Source organism: Aulostomus chinensis, chromosome 16, assembly GCF_037954235.1.
Source record: "Aulostomus chinensis isolate RoL2024-O1b breed Wild chromosome 16, RoL_Achi_v1.0, whole genome shotgun sequence".
In the NCBI taxonomy this organism is placed as follows: Eukaryota; Metazoa; Chordata; class Actinopteri; order Syngnathiformes; family Aulostomidae; genus Aulostomus; species Aulostomus chinensis.
The window spans coordinates 19,224,661-19,239,851 of NC_141335.1; the positions used below are offsets into that span (position 1 = coordinate 19,224,661).

At 39.5% G+C, this 15,191-nt stretch overlaps 1 protein-coding gene across 6 annotated transcripts in view; it reads right to left on the reverse strand.

Annotated features, from left to right (window-relative positions):
• smap1 (small ArfGAP 1) overlaps positions 1-15,191 on the reverse strand; it is a 121,108-nt gene that overhangs the window by 89,951 nt on the left and 15,966 nt on the right. For all 6 annotated transcript variants that reach the window (XM_086179580.1, XM_086179579.1, XM_086179577.1 and 3 more), the window contains exons 3-4: positions 14,312-14,397; positions 6,642-6,717 (exon numbers count right to left, since the gene is read on the reverse strand). In XM_086179580.1, the coding sequence (XP_086035706.1) occupies positions 6,642-6,717; positions 14,312-14,397 (162 nt within the window). The remainder of the gene's footprint in view (positions 1-6,641; positions 6,718-14,311; positions 14,398-15,191) is intronic.

The following is a 15,191-nucleotide window of genomic DNA, read 5'->3' on the forward strand; positions in this document are numbered from 1 at the left end:
TCCTGATGGAGCGTGCATAGTATCCCATGTATCCCAGAGATTGACCTGGCCACAATGAACCTTATGATCATTGTGTGAACTGAATTGGCGAGGACTTGAATGAGATGGACATTTAGTTTTATAAGAATATGTTGCACTTAAGTGTTACCCTCTATTGGTCTGATGAAACTAACCAGCAGCTTCATTAAAGTTGCCCAGAAAAACAAAACAAAACAGAGCTTCTCCTCACTGCACAGGAGTGGCAGCTGACTGTGGTCTCAGGATGTCAGAGGCAATGAAGAACATGCTGGAGCTTAGCGTCTACTGGGAAGAATACGATAGCTTTGCCAGTGACTTCCACAGACAAGGCTGAACAGCAAAGTGTTAATCTGGTGAGGTAGGTTGCTGATGCTTTGCAGCGCCTGCACCTCACTCAGAGTCACACACGAGAGGTAGAGGAGGGCCATCTCTAATAATACAGAGGCAGTCAAGAAAGCCTTCAGGTCCCTCCAGATCAAGACAGCAGACTGAGTTCAAGCTGAGACTTGATCAAACCCCACTGGGTCGCCTGAGTCAGAGTGTCTGATGGTTGAGGAATCAAAACAACTCATGACCTTGAGAAACACGATGTGCCATAGCTTAGCATCAGAAGACGCTTCATTAGAACGTAAAGAAAGTGTGTGTGAATAGGAATTGGCAGGTGGTGTGGAGGCACCCTATGCATGCTCCTGTGGCACTGAATACTGATAAATATTTCATAAAACAAAGCAGAGATTAAATGACAAGCTATCTTTAGTGGTAGCAGTCTGATCGATTTGCAGTGAAAAGCAACATCAATTCATTAATCATGTTGGACAACGAGACCAAGAGCCACATGCAGTTGTCCACAAGTGCTGTCAATGAATATCCTGAAGTTGAATACATGAACATACAAATTCTTTTGGTGAAGAAGACGTTGCAACTCTTATCCAAGAGGCTTCTCCAGTTCTGACCTCACAGTGACAATCCTAACATGAATACTCTGAGCAGGTATTTCTGTCTGTCATGTCAATATATTACAATGATCATGTTTGCCATCAAAGCTCAGTGTGATAACGTGATAGCATTTAGTTTTTAAGTAATTGACGCTGATAATAATGTCAATATTTGATGAGTACACAAATTGATATTCATAACTAATAACAGCAAAGCAAAATGACTACAATTCATTCTCAGGAGCGCGGGAGTATGTTTTCCACATTTTATAGCAATTTATCCAAAAGATGAAATATTTTAGTATGGAGAAAAGTGGTGGACTAAAGTCTGGTGACACTGCTGGTGTCCCTAAAGATATGAGAGCAGCATGTCAACACTCAAAATGAAAAAGAGGTATGAGTCACAGTTAGACAGCATCATTTTAGGCGTGTCTTTGTTATCGTGGGCTGAAAACACGCTCTATGTAAAGCACCAGTCTAAATACGTGGATCGAAGAACAGACGTACACCTGGAGAGTATTTTTTTTGCACTTGTAATTACACACATGCATGTGCAAGCAAACACACACACACACACACACGATGACCAGTTACGTTTAATGTCTGTCTTAATGTACGTGTTCCTCAATCATTCCTAATGAGATCATTTTAAAGAGGCTGCGAAAGTGATGTTAATTTCTGCCTACATTAATCTTGGCATAATACAGAAGTATTACATAAAATGACAAGGATTATGTAAAAGTCGAGGGTGTACTCTTCCAAGATAGAACACTGAACTCTTGAGTGCAATTTCAACAGAGAAAGAAATCTATGTTCAACAAACTCCACCACAGTCTCCCTGAAGCTCTGACGTCTGAATCAGACATGTCACTGGATGACAGAAGTTAACTAGGCTGCTACAGCTGGCTGCAGGAACACACACTGTGGACACTGCAGACAAGACATCCCTATGACTAACACAGGCGAATAAGGTTGAAAAACAACAGCCACTTCCTCCAGGCTAACTGTCTTATGACAGTTTTTAGGCCAATCATTGAGTTTGCAAGATTCACTGTGATGTCTCTCTGAATCCAGTTACATGGAGTAATGTGTGGTCCTTCCACTGACACACACTACAAGCACACACACTACACACACACACACACCTACCGACTCACTCATAGCAGAACAATGAGCTCATGCTGCATGGGAACAATTGTAACTGTGAACAAAGTACTGCACACTGTCTGTTATAAAAGAACATTATTCTGTCTCTCCTCCACTTCCTGCATCTAACAACACAAAGATACAAACACACACACACACACACACACACACACGAATGTAATGGCTTCAAACTCCAACATGAACAAGACACCGTTGTCTGTGTCTACAGCAATAAGGCTTTTTGATTGGAATGATTGTATCAAAATTGTCAGAACTAAAACACAAGATCATGACATGAGGATATTTCCATGTTAGTGCCTAAATTTACAGTATCGCTGACTTTTGAAGTCATCTTGATCTGCAGAAGCTTTGTTTGCTACCTTATTTTGAACTTTACATCGAAAAAGGTAAACAAGAGAGCAGGGAGACGTTTTTATAGTGTTCTTGTCCCGTTCTGTCATTCTTAATGCCTGGAGCACTGTGTTTTTGCATGATAAAAGAAAAATTAGACCTGTCACAAAAATACAGATACGCAACACAGGGATGAGCGTGTCTCATGCAGTGAATGTGTTCAGTTTGGCTGCTCCAGTTGATTACTAACTATTAAAATGATTTTTGACAGTAATTGCTGCTACTTGGATGTAACGTGTCACGGATGGATCCAATAAATTTCAAGTGTCAGACTTCACCTTTTTGAGGGTCAACTTTTGGTCTCCATTTGGAGTATGTGAGAAATGACAACTATTTAGTAATGGTGTTCTTGTTACAGCACCTGTACTTTGAACAAGGAATTTAAGCTTGTAGTATCAGTTTCATCTTTAAGTCTCTTCTAAAAACTCACTTTTATAACCATTCCATTTATTAGTTTTTGGTTTCAATGAAGCATATTTGTATTTCCAACATGTTTGTAAATGTTTCCATATTGGGTGCATTATCATTACTCTCTTTTCTGCAGGCTTTGTGTCTTATTTTATGTAAAGCACTTTGGAAAAGGGTTATACCAATAAAAAATTATTATTATTGTTATTGTTGTTGTAAAAGATGAGGTTACTGGACATATCCAACTGCCTCGCGGATTCTTTTCAATTAAAAAATTCTAATGTTTAATTTTTAAAAACAATTCAAGTGAGACTGCATGTAGATTCCCAGTTAGTCAAAAGAAAAAGAAAGCTTTTATTTTGTAGACACGATGTAAAGTTTACACTGTTTAATGATTTTGCAGCATCTGCTTCGTAATCTGTGGGGGAACATTATGCCCGTAAAGGGAAATTAATCTTTTGCTGAGAAGGAAGTACAGCTTTTTGGGATTCGGAACACTGTAGCAAACTCAGAACTTTAGATAGGCGCAAATCAGTTTGCACCAACATAGAATTGTTGTTGAAATTTTAGTAGTATTTTGTAAAAAAATATTTTAAATCGTGCTTTTATGTATTTGTTGCAAATGTATCCTGTCCATCATGTGACAGCACGAACACTGACCATATCCAGTTTTAACTGAAGGCACACATCAGCCTGAAATAGTCACAAACTGACACAGAACTGTAGGATGATGTAAGTCCAGTGAGGAGGCAGGCACACACATACAAACACACACTCACACACACACACACACACACACACACACACACAAACACACACACAAACAGTTTCTCTTTTATAAGAGCACAACAAATAAGCTACACATTCCTCACTCTCATTCCATCACACACACACACACACACACACTGGCCAAGGGTTACTGTAGCCTGCCTCTCCTCCGTCTTTCTCCATCTGCACGAAACTGCTTAAAGTGATAATGAGTTGTTTTTAATAATTAATTTGCATATAAAAGCTGAGCCGTCTGTGTGGGTGGCAGAAACAGATCCTAGATCACAGTCTAGCTGTTGGCAATGCTTCAGAGAAAAGCAGAGAAAATGGAGGGAGAGAGAGAGAGAGAGACAGAGAGAGAGAAAGAGAAACAGGAAGGAGAAACAACAAGGGAGTAGAGAACGAAGGGCAGAAAACAGGCACAATGAGTAGAAGAGAAAGAGAGAAGATAAAGATGGGCTAGAGAAAGACAAGTCACTTCATCATGTAGCACATTTGGTTATATTTGAATATTTTTATTTCACACCCTTTTTTTCACAGCTTTTACACAGTGGAATTTAGTTTGTGTGTTTCTTCATAGCAGATGATAGTCTAGTTAACAGTTTCCTCCTTGCAAACCTATTTCAGTGGTTGAGTTTGATCTGTTTGTCCAGGAAAAACATTTCACTTTTATGGATGAAACATAGAGAAATTAGGACTCCTGACTAATTTTTCCGAGTGCTAACAACTTTCTGAGTTGGTCAATGACATTGCTTGGAGAAGTAGTTTTCTTAGCTGACACACTTCAATGAAACATTAACAGTGCCTCAAAACTTGATATGTGCAAAAAAAATTTTACATGGTGATCATGTGTGCCCTGCACAATGTGTGATGCCACGGCATACTGTGCACATGTTGTAGGCATCACATAATGACTGCACCACATCGTTGCCATTCTAGTCAATGCTGTCGTGCCACAGAGCGTCTTTGGCACATCCCAAAAGCACAGAAGCATGCCACTTCATCGGGAATAAGGGGTGAGTCAGTTTTGGACAGACAGCGCATCTATCAAGTCAGAGCAGATTTCAGCCAAACAAGGAATCCCCACATGGACGGCATTGTGAATCCGATCAATTTTCTAAATAAAACATCATGTACAAACTACCAATCACAAAAATAGACAGAAAAGGACACAATATATCCACATATTCCACTTGCACACAATACAAATATATAAAGCAAGAAAACGACAACCAATCAGCAGAATCTGAGTAAATTAACAAAGCTGCCAGTGGATTGGCATCCAAGGTTGCAAGCTTGCCCAGAAAGAAGAGAGTGTATGAAGGGAAGATAGAGGCTGTGCCAGAAAACCAAAAAAGGGACTGCTGTCATCAAAAAAAAAATGCTTTTCCCATGTTACCAAAATAGGAATGCACAGGGCACGAATGCGACTGGTGAAAAATTTAATTCGCAAACTCCTCAAAAAAAAACAGGAGGCCATTTTGATTGCAGTCTTTGGATGTTGAAAGGCTGCGTTTTGTTTACATGTAGCCTCATGGGTTAGCGTTAAGGTTAGCTCAAGCAGCTACTGTACAAGGCTTTCAAAAGTAGCACTATATCTAGTCAGTTTGATACAGAGTCTTTATCCCCCACGAGCAAGTGATCATGAGATCATTTCAAATGTTTTGTTTTGTTTTTTTCTAACATGTTACAGCCTGTTACTGATATAATTTATAGAAGGTATAATTTTTTGGGCCTGATTAAGGGACAGATTCAACCATCTTGACAATCGCTGTCAGAAATGATTATCTGCCCAGATAATTGTGGTGTTCCAAATCATGTTTTAAGCCTCCTGATGTGCTCCCAGACTCATCCGTGCCATCCCAATTTATTTCAAACACATTAGGCATTAATCGGGATGATTACGTCAGTACATTTCAAGCAGAACCACAATAGCCAGTGAGAAAGCAGTCACAGAGCAGAAGAAAATGTCAACAAGCAGCAGTACGCGCTGTAGCCTTTAAGGCTAACGTTAGCTCGTACACGCTACTGATATGGACTGGTATTAAAACTGATTCATGAAAATTTAATTTCATTGTGTTTTCCTCACAGAGAAGTGCTACTACAGACACTTGTTGCACCATGTCTGTCTTCTTTTTTTTACGTATGCTTCCTCGTGAGATGGCGTGATAGTGATAGTGTGAAGCGATGTGCTGTTCCCTCTAGCACGCACATACCTCACACATATAATCTCTTTGGAAACAACCATTGGAGTTGTGCACCCACATATATACCCACCTACACAACATTGTTCTCTTCCTTCATTCAAACAAAAGGAGGTTGAGTCTTAACCCTGACACATGCTCTTGAATCTCTATCAACTGATCAAGGCCAATATCACAACAACACAACAGTGTTTGTTTTTCAAAAGGTTACTGACGGACTGTGTTTCACATCCTTCCAAACATTTAACAGCAGCAGTGTGCGAGATTAAAGCTCTGGAAAACTGGATGAGTGAAAGAAAAAGATGCTGGAAGCCAACCAAAAGTGCTTTGGCTGAAAAGTTAGTGCTGGAACTCATTCAAAGATGTCCAATGTGATGGGTAGCAGGATAGGACTTTAAATGTGATAGCAGGCAAAACCATTTTCTCTCTCTAACGTTCATCTTTTAATTTTGCAGCAACAGACACGCAACAGAAAATAATTTCTCTTTGAGCTTCCACATAAATTTGTATGCAGATGATGCTATTGTTTTTAACTAGCAAAACACTTGCCAGCCATTCTACAAAAGAGCAAAAATTGAAGCGTATTTACACAATGACAGAATCAGAGATTTACAGCCTATGCCACACAGAGCCACTGATGCTGTGTTTACAAAAATGGCCTCAAACCAAACAACTCTTTATCATAATACCATGGACTGGAAAGCCAAAATTCTCACAAATTATGACTTAAGAAGGTGTTGTTGAAACTCACGGGAGCTGTAGCCAAGGCCTCCTTATCGTAGTACTTTTTCCTCTCATACTTGTCCCGGATGAAGACCTCCACTGCCCTGAAGATTTGGGTTAAGGACTGAAATAGCACACATACAGAAGAAAGAAAAAATCCACATTCTGCACATCTGTCAAATGAACACACAGCCACCACATGCGACTGAATTCTTTATTTGATATACAGAGGTTCCCTTGGTCATTTCTTAAAATGGCTGCATAAACTTTGTTGATATATGGTAAGAAAATTCCTTCTTCCTCTCAAAGGAATCTGAAGTCTTAGGCCACAAACACACAATAAGAATTTTGATCAAAATCTCTTGGATACAAGTTACCTAGGAAACATATAATACTCAGGCAGCAGCCATTTATTTACAGTGAGCCGACGGTTAATTTTTGTTTTCAAAAAATTACTTTAAAATGTAATTCTGATGATATCAATGCCCATCAAGGGACTGGTACCGGAAATTATTTATCAGTTTAAATTATTTATAATAATTTCATGATCCCTTTGTAGAAAATCAGATAAAAGCATTAATTATTGTGCCCATTTGTGGTCTTGAACTGGAAATATACATTCAGCAAAAATATAAATGCAACATTTGTTTTCGCTCCCATTTTTCTTAAGCTCAGGCAAAAGATCTAAGACGTGAAAGGTTCTTCGCTCACAATTTTTGTACACAAATGGGTTAATATCCATATTAATGATCACCTCATGTGGCATCTTGGCGTGAAGATTAAACGGTGTGTCTTCGTCTAGTCACCATAAAAGAACATTCTACAAGGTGCAATTTGATGAATGAAGCAGTCTACAATGCTGAACAATCTTTCCAGTCTAATATCGCTACATAGCTCATGTCTTGATTTTATCGACTGTCTTTCATGTTTTAACAAAAGCAGCAGTTCATTTTTATTCTTTGAATCAGTTTTATCTTATCCATGGTGGTAATCATGTCAGCTCCAGCTTTAACCATGACCTCCTGAAAGATAAAATGGTACACGATAACTAATGGATGATTTGTAGACATTTTTTTAGGATACTTTTCCTTCCTCTAAGTCTACAGTAAGTAGAGGCTATATGGATGTTAAATATAAACATCTACAATTTGATCCAGACCACCTCCTACAGATACTCATTTGTTCCTTTTAATGTTACCTCTTTTTCCACCATATGTAATACAACCTATTAGTTTCAGAAACACCCTGCACTGAACAGACACACTCGTGATCCTATCTCAGCAGAGGTATTGGTTATTGTATGAACTAACATTTGTAAGTCATTTATAATTATGATTTAGTAGTTATTTATAAACAAATCATGAGGAAAAACATCTATGTACCTTATGTAAATCATGAGTTCATACTAAGTTAAAATATAACAAATATGATGTAGGACACAATGAAATATTCATGAGCGCTGAATGTTTATAATTGTTAATGTATAATGAATGAAGCCTGGTTCTCTTCTGTTATGATGTCCTGTAATGTATTGCATTGCTAAATCTTTCAGAAGTCTTTTGCATCCTTTTGCACCATTGAAAATTGCATTCCTATGAAAACGTAACAAAATATTATCATTTTGTGTGTAAAATCTTTCATCGCTGTCTGATCATCTGCTGAATGTTCATTCATTGTCAGGAATTTAGCCATTTTACAAATATTTGTTTCCTTTGCATACTCACTGCCCGTTTGAGTGAGAAAAGAAAAATTCATTCCTCATCATCATTCTTTACATCTACCAAGGTGGGATTGTTTTGATTATTGCAGTCTGGGATCATCATCATCAATCATGTGTGCAACAACACTGATTTTTATTCATTGTTTTCTTAGTGCGTTGACAGGTTAGAGCACCTAGGGGCGTCAGAAATTAATTGGAAGAAAAATTGTTTCGTGTTGAAATTACCTTCATTAAATACCCTGCCAATATACCACATATTAATGCTTATGTCCCTTTCAAAATAAAGACTAAAATAGAGAGGATTATCACAAAAACATCTATCAGAGGATAACACTTTAACGACACTACACATTGTGTAATAGCATTTCGCCCTGGGCTCGATCCCTTGGTGATAATAAAGGCAACTTATACTTATACTTATACCTCAACATCTAATCAATATTATTAAAAGGGGATCGATCATTAAACTGTTACATGAAATCATAGGACACACTGTTTATTAACAGTGGCAGTTATTTGTGGTTGTGGTGTGAACATACAGCACACTCTGCACACACAGAGAACCTCATACCCGTGAACCACTTTCTCACAAGTTCTGACTCTTATCTCAATATTTCAGCAGCGACATTTCGGCCAGGTCCAGGGTTGGAAACATTAAAAAATAATGACCAACTGCAAGAGTCAACTATGTGATCGAGTGGAAGAGGTGGCAGGGGCTGCATCTCAAATATAACTCTTTTTTAATGTTATTATTATTATTGACTGGAAACATTAGAACTCTGAACTCAGCACAGCACAGCAACAAGGGCGCGTGCCAAATGACTGATACTATTTGTCTGTGCATGATGAAAAGAGTTCAAAATTGTTTTAAGGTGAAAACTGATTCTACACCAGTGAAAGACTGCCAAAAGACACTGACTAGACCAGAGAATGATAATGCGAGCACATTGCGGACTTTTGGAATAAATGAAATGCCATCTAGTCGGAGCTGTGATGAGATGAAGACAAATACTCTAATTATTATAAATCTGATCAATATCATAAACAGGAAGGACTGAAAAAAGGCAAATATGCGCCTTCCTACTTCTATTCAGGTATTCAGCTGCCATACTGTTGGGTAGAAAATTAGTTATTCTTGGTCCCACTAGCATAGGAACGCATCAGGTCAGGATTAATAATGTATACTGCATAAGAAATTCCTTAAGTGAATCTATACCTGTTCTTTTACTGACTATGAAGGACGTGGATGAGAAGGATCTTAGGATCTCACAGCCAACCCTGCTATTACTGCTTATGCCAATACCCATGCATGAATGCTGCGAATAGGAATAACAATGACCAAGGAACACGCCATATATTTCCAGTTCTCAATCCCTTCCTTGTTTACTGGTCCCTAAGTGAATAAATAGTTCCACTTCTCCTCCTTGAGTCACTGAACAGCTTCGAAATACTTATCTGATCTGCTGAACCAGTACAAACCCTGTAGGCTGCTCAGGTCGACTGGTTTGGGATTAAAAAGAAGTATTATGAAGCTGGCTTTAGCCACTATGCTACAGAGTTTGGGCAGAAAATTCGAGACTGGAAATGGTACAGAGTGCTTTAAAATCTGAACTCAAGACAGACCTTTTTTACAGTTATTGTATTAAACTACTTTGACATTTGTGCCTTCCTATCCAAAATTAATTTTAATTACTTTGTGGCTTTTTTTTTTTTTAAACTGCTTTTTACGAATAAGTGCTTAAATGTTTCGAGCAGGCCATTTGAGAAGCCATGTCAAAGACACTGAACTCTAACAGTGGAAGATATTCAGGTAAAAATATTAATAACAAACTTAAAATGTGCATAGAGCTACAGAAATATTTTACATGTTTGCAAATTATATCTCTGTGCACAAAATAATACATTTAGTTGCCTTGTATTGCTATGTCACAAAGTGAAATTAAAGTTAACTAAAGCAAGAACAGGTGTTGCAGTTGTTATATTACCAAGAGAACAATAAAAGCTCAGCATCTATACCCAGACTGTTATTAACTCCTTGTTTCAAGTAATAATTCAGCTGCCCTGAAACTGATTTTTCAGCCTTGACAAGGCAGTTCTGATGTTAACACTTAGCATTCTTAGACGGATTAAAAATAGTTCAAGTTTTCAATATTCAAAACATTCTTTCCAAAGTTTTGTGGGAAAGTATGTGGATTAGCCACAAAACTCATACTAGTTAATTCTAGTCTACATTAATGAAAGTTAAAAAAAAAAAAACTTTCATAACCATTCAATTGGATTTACATGACGCCTTTCTAGCAGTGCACAAAGTACTTTACAATATTGCCTCTTTCTCCCATTGCAAGGCGTCATCCTTAGAGCCCTCCTGCCCTGAATAATGTATGCAAAAAAAGATCACACCTGCACAGGCGTGAAAAGATGTATAAATATAGACCAACAACACACCTTAACACTCATGTAAGAGGGGAACAGGCAAAAAACAAATATGAAGGGGGGCATCAAACTACACCTCGACTCTGGCATATAGAACCACAGTAAATAACTTGATGTCTCAATGTAAACACAGAAGCACACATGGGAAATGCTCGCTCACACACACACACACACACACACACACACACACACACACACACACACACACACACTCAAGCAGAAGCTCTCCTAATCCTGTTTGTTATCTGCTGTTTTCAGCCAGTGGTGCTGCTGTCAGAACAACTAATGGACTTCAAAAGAGCAAAGAATGATGACCACCCGCACAAATGGCCTGCCAGATACAAGATAGGGTGTTAGAGCAGCATTTCAAATGAGGAGATTATTTATTTCAGTGTGCTATTGGAAATATGAGCATATGCCGCTGCATTAACCACACGGTCGTCTTGTCTTATACAGTGGAAAAGGGCAGCGGTTATTCTGCTGTAAAAGGACACTGCCAGAGTGGTTTTGCCTGAATGTGTGGACTGACACTGCTGTCGTGAGCATGCCATGCTTTATTTGTGATTGATTGTACATGTAAAGCAGGGGCTTGATAATACCAGACAGAGAATACTAGATAGATTAGAGAATCTCTTTTCTTCATGCTGACATAGATACTGCACAAGCATGCTCCGGGTGAAAATTACATTGTCAGCTGATATTAGCACGGAATAATGGCGATGAGGAGGTCAGTGTCATTCATGTTGAGTTAGAATTCATCTCACATTTTATTAACAGCTAGTTCCTTGGTAACGTATCCGATGTCGTCACACATCTCCACGATAGCTCCGCCTCATTTCCGTACAGTGCATGAGCTCATTGGTAGCTTTCGAACAATGCAATCACCTTGTCGTCCTGCGTTCACATTGTTTAACTAGCAAATGCGGTACACAAGTTTAACTAGTAAATGTAGTTGCAAAAATCTTTGCACCCATGGGTGTCCATCCATCGTCATCTTCCGCTTATTCCTACACATTAAGGGTCGCGGGGGGGCTGGAGCCTATCCCAGTGTCAACGGGCAAGAGGCGGGGTTCACCCTGGACAGGTCGCCAGTCCATCGCAGGGCCAACATAGAGAGACGAACAACCATTCGCACTGACATTCATACCTACGGTCAATTTAGAGTATTCAATCAGCCTAGTCCCCAATTGCATGTTTTTGGACTGTGGGAGGAAGCCGGAGTACCTGGAGAGAACCCACGCAGACACGGGGAGAACATGCAAACTCCACACAGAAAAATCCTGTGCCCGAACCGGGACTCGAACCCAGAACCTTCTTGCTGTGAGGCCACAGTGCTAACCACTGCACCACCGTGCAGCCCACCCATGGGTGTGTTGGTCTAAAACATTACAAAGATAATTTTTCTGAATGTCACCTCAGGGAGTTTTGCTGCAGTCCTGCTCATCCATTTGAGGGGCTGTATGCTTTCAGGTCTGCAGTGTATAAGATTAGTGTGTCTCCAGCTGTGTGTGCTCACCCACAAAAAGCAGCATAACCTCATTGATCACATAAATCTCATTTCTATCTCTTTCTTCAGTGATTTTCATCAAAAATTAGAGGTCCCTCTAAATCTACTGGCCTTCTTTCCACCCCAAAGTCTAACCTTTGAAGCCTTGGGGATAGAGCTTCCTCAAAGGCAGCTGCCAGGCTCACGAGACATTCAAGAATCAGCAAAAGGTGAATTTTGCTAATTAGCTCTAAGCTTATAGTGCATCTAAGGCTGCGGGAAATGTCATTAGATTGCAAGTATTTATAAACAAAAGTATTGGACAAAGTTGTTGAATTTCAATTTGAAAGAGTTAATGAATGTCGATTCAAACCAACAGTTGAGGACACACAAACACAAATACACAACAGCCCATCATGTGTGCAGGGTTGCTCAGGAGGTAGAGTGGGTAAATCAGAATGTTACTGTTTCCATCTCCTAGCTCCTCAGACACTGTCGGAATGGCATTGAGCAAAACAGTAATTGCTCCTGAAGAGCATGTGTGAATGGGTGAATGAGGCAACACTCTGAAGTGCTGTAAGTACCACTACTGTAGAGAAGCTGCTAAATGAAGCCCAATCACAAACAGCAAATGCACTTTTTACTCCTGTTTGAGTACCGATCGCGCAACAAACTTCAGAATCCAGCTGGGTCATGAAATCATTGAGCCATCATGAAGATTAACGCATGAATGTGCTTGGGATGGAAAGTCATAAACCCCTTTCACACTGCACCAAAAACGTGGGTCAACACAGATTTTTGGGCACTCTGAAAGGGTCGACTTGGCGTTTTGACCCTCATCGACCGACTCGCCAAACCACCCTGGTGTTTAGCAGCTCGGCTCGGCTCGCCTGCAGTGTGAAAAAGGCAACCTGCGTCATCTCAGGTTTCACTCGACCTTCCTGTCACATCCTGATTTTGTCACTGTGCTGCCTGTCAGGCTTCACCTGTAGCTTCTTCGGCTCCCTTCCAGACTTGCCAAAAAACTCCATCCTCCTTCGCTGCATTAGCGCTTGGACATTTTCCAATCTGCGCTGAGTTTATATGCAAAAGAGACAACATTGCAATGCAAGCAACGACAACGCTAACATTCGACTTGGCGACGTCCACGTTGTCGTTTGTTTACCTCTCAGTGTTCCAGTGCACGTTTATGTGTAATGATTACATTGTGCCCTAATGCCGAGCAAACGTGGGTGCAAAAACCCACGTTGACACGCATTTTTCAGTGTGAAAAGTGTAATAGACATGTCGCTTGAGGTTTTTGAACCAAAGACATTAAAGATTTTCCAAAATGATGGTTCTATCTCCCCAGCCAGCCCTTGCAAGATTTTGAGAGGAACCAGGAGGGCGGCTGTTGCACAATGCACAAGAGAAGTCTTGTAGCTTGCAGAGATGTCTCTCTTACCTCTCATTTCGAGCAGACAGGGTTGCTTCACCTTAAGGTACTGTATCAATACACCGGTCTCAAATATTGATGTCGTATTGCAACAGTGATAAAACCTTTTAATGACCCATGTATGTTGTGGCAAATATATATGGTACACCGCTGTTTGTAATTTCTGCCGTATTTTGAAATTTTCAGTAAATAAAAAAAAATCCAGACTTATGTATGGTAATACATATGTTTTATGTATTACATTTGTTGTATATGTTGTATATATCCAATATGCAGCCCTTTTAAACAACCCTTCAGCCTCATGGTCAAACAGACTAACTAGTATGGGTGAGAGGTGAAGGAAAGCAAAAGTCTCCCTTTGGATTTTCACAATCTGTATGAGCCAGGTAAGCTGACATACATCATTTTATGTAAATATCTTGAAATATATGGAGATTGTATGTAAATGTATGGTATTATATAAATTTATTCAAGTCATATCAACAGGGGTTTATCAGCAGTGTGCAGCGACAAGTACTTTTATGACTATATGATGACAAGTATGTTGACAATTGTTTGGATATAAATGAATGTGAATGAATACACACAATTTGATACATGAGTAGACAGACATTAGGAGGATACTGGTCGGTCTGTGGCCGACTGAAGTTCTCTGGGAGGTGGGCTTCATACAGATGCCTTGCCTTGCTGTTTCCCATGTCCACCATACTCTGCAAGACACACACAAAAAAGAAAGGGAACTGTGTCACGTCTGACAAAAACACACACCGAGTTCTTTCATATACCACATTAACTCACTTACACACACACACACACACACACACACACACACAAACAGGCAGAGTGACTGGACGCATGTGCCAAGGCTAAATTAAGAGGAGGGTGATAAATGGGGTGATGATAGGAGAAGCTGAGGAGTTGGAATAATCAGCCATCCAGAATTAATTAGTCATTGAAAACAGTGATTAACATTCAGAGTGAGACCTTCTACTCACACTCAGCTGATAGATAGGCCCTGCCATTAAGAAGCACACACATACATTTCTGTAGAACACACATACCCACACAAAACACTTGGATATCTTCACACCTAGATAATTAAATAAATCACTAGCATGCTCAGGTGAGTTTCACAGACACACACACACATCTCAATGGTGTACCGTGAGTAATTTAATCAAAGTGACATGCTAGTTATCCACAAAACACACCCATATACAAACTAATTACGTGTGTCTGCATTCCCTCTGCATACTGAGTAGTGTATTTCTTTGGCTGCATGTGTGTGTGAGAGTGACACTGAAATGAATGCAACACACACACACACACGCTGCTAGCTTTCCATTCTCGGTTGCTTTTCTCGTGCTTTGTCTAAGAGCTTATTTCAAAGTCAGAATATTACACAAAGGACACAAAGACCTCCAACAGGGTTTATGTAATATTTCTTGGTATGGAGTGAAAATGGTCAGAGGCAGTAATCACTGTGTGTTTAATATTTTTCATG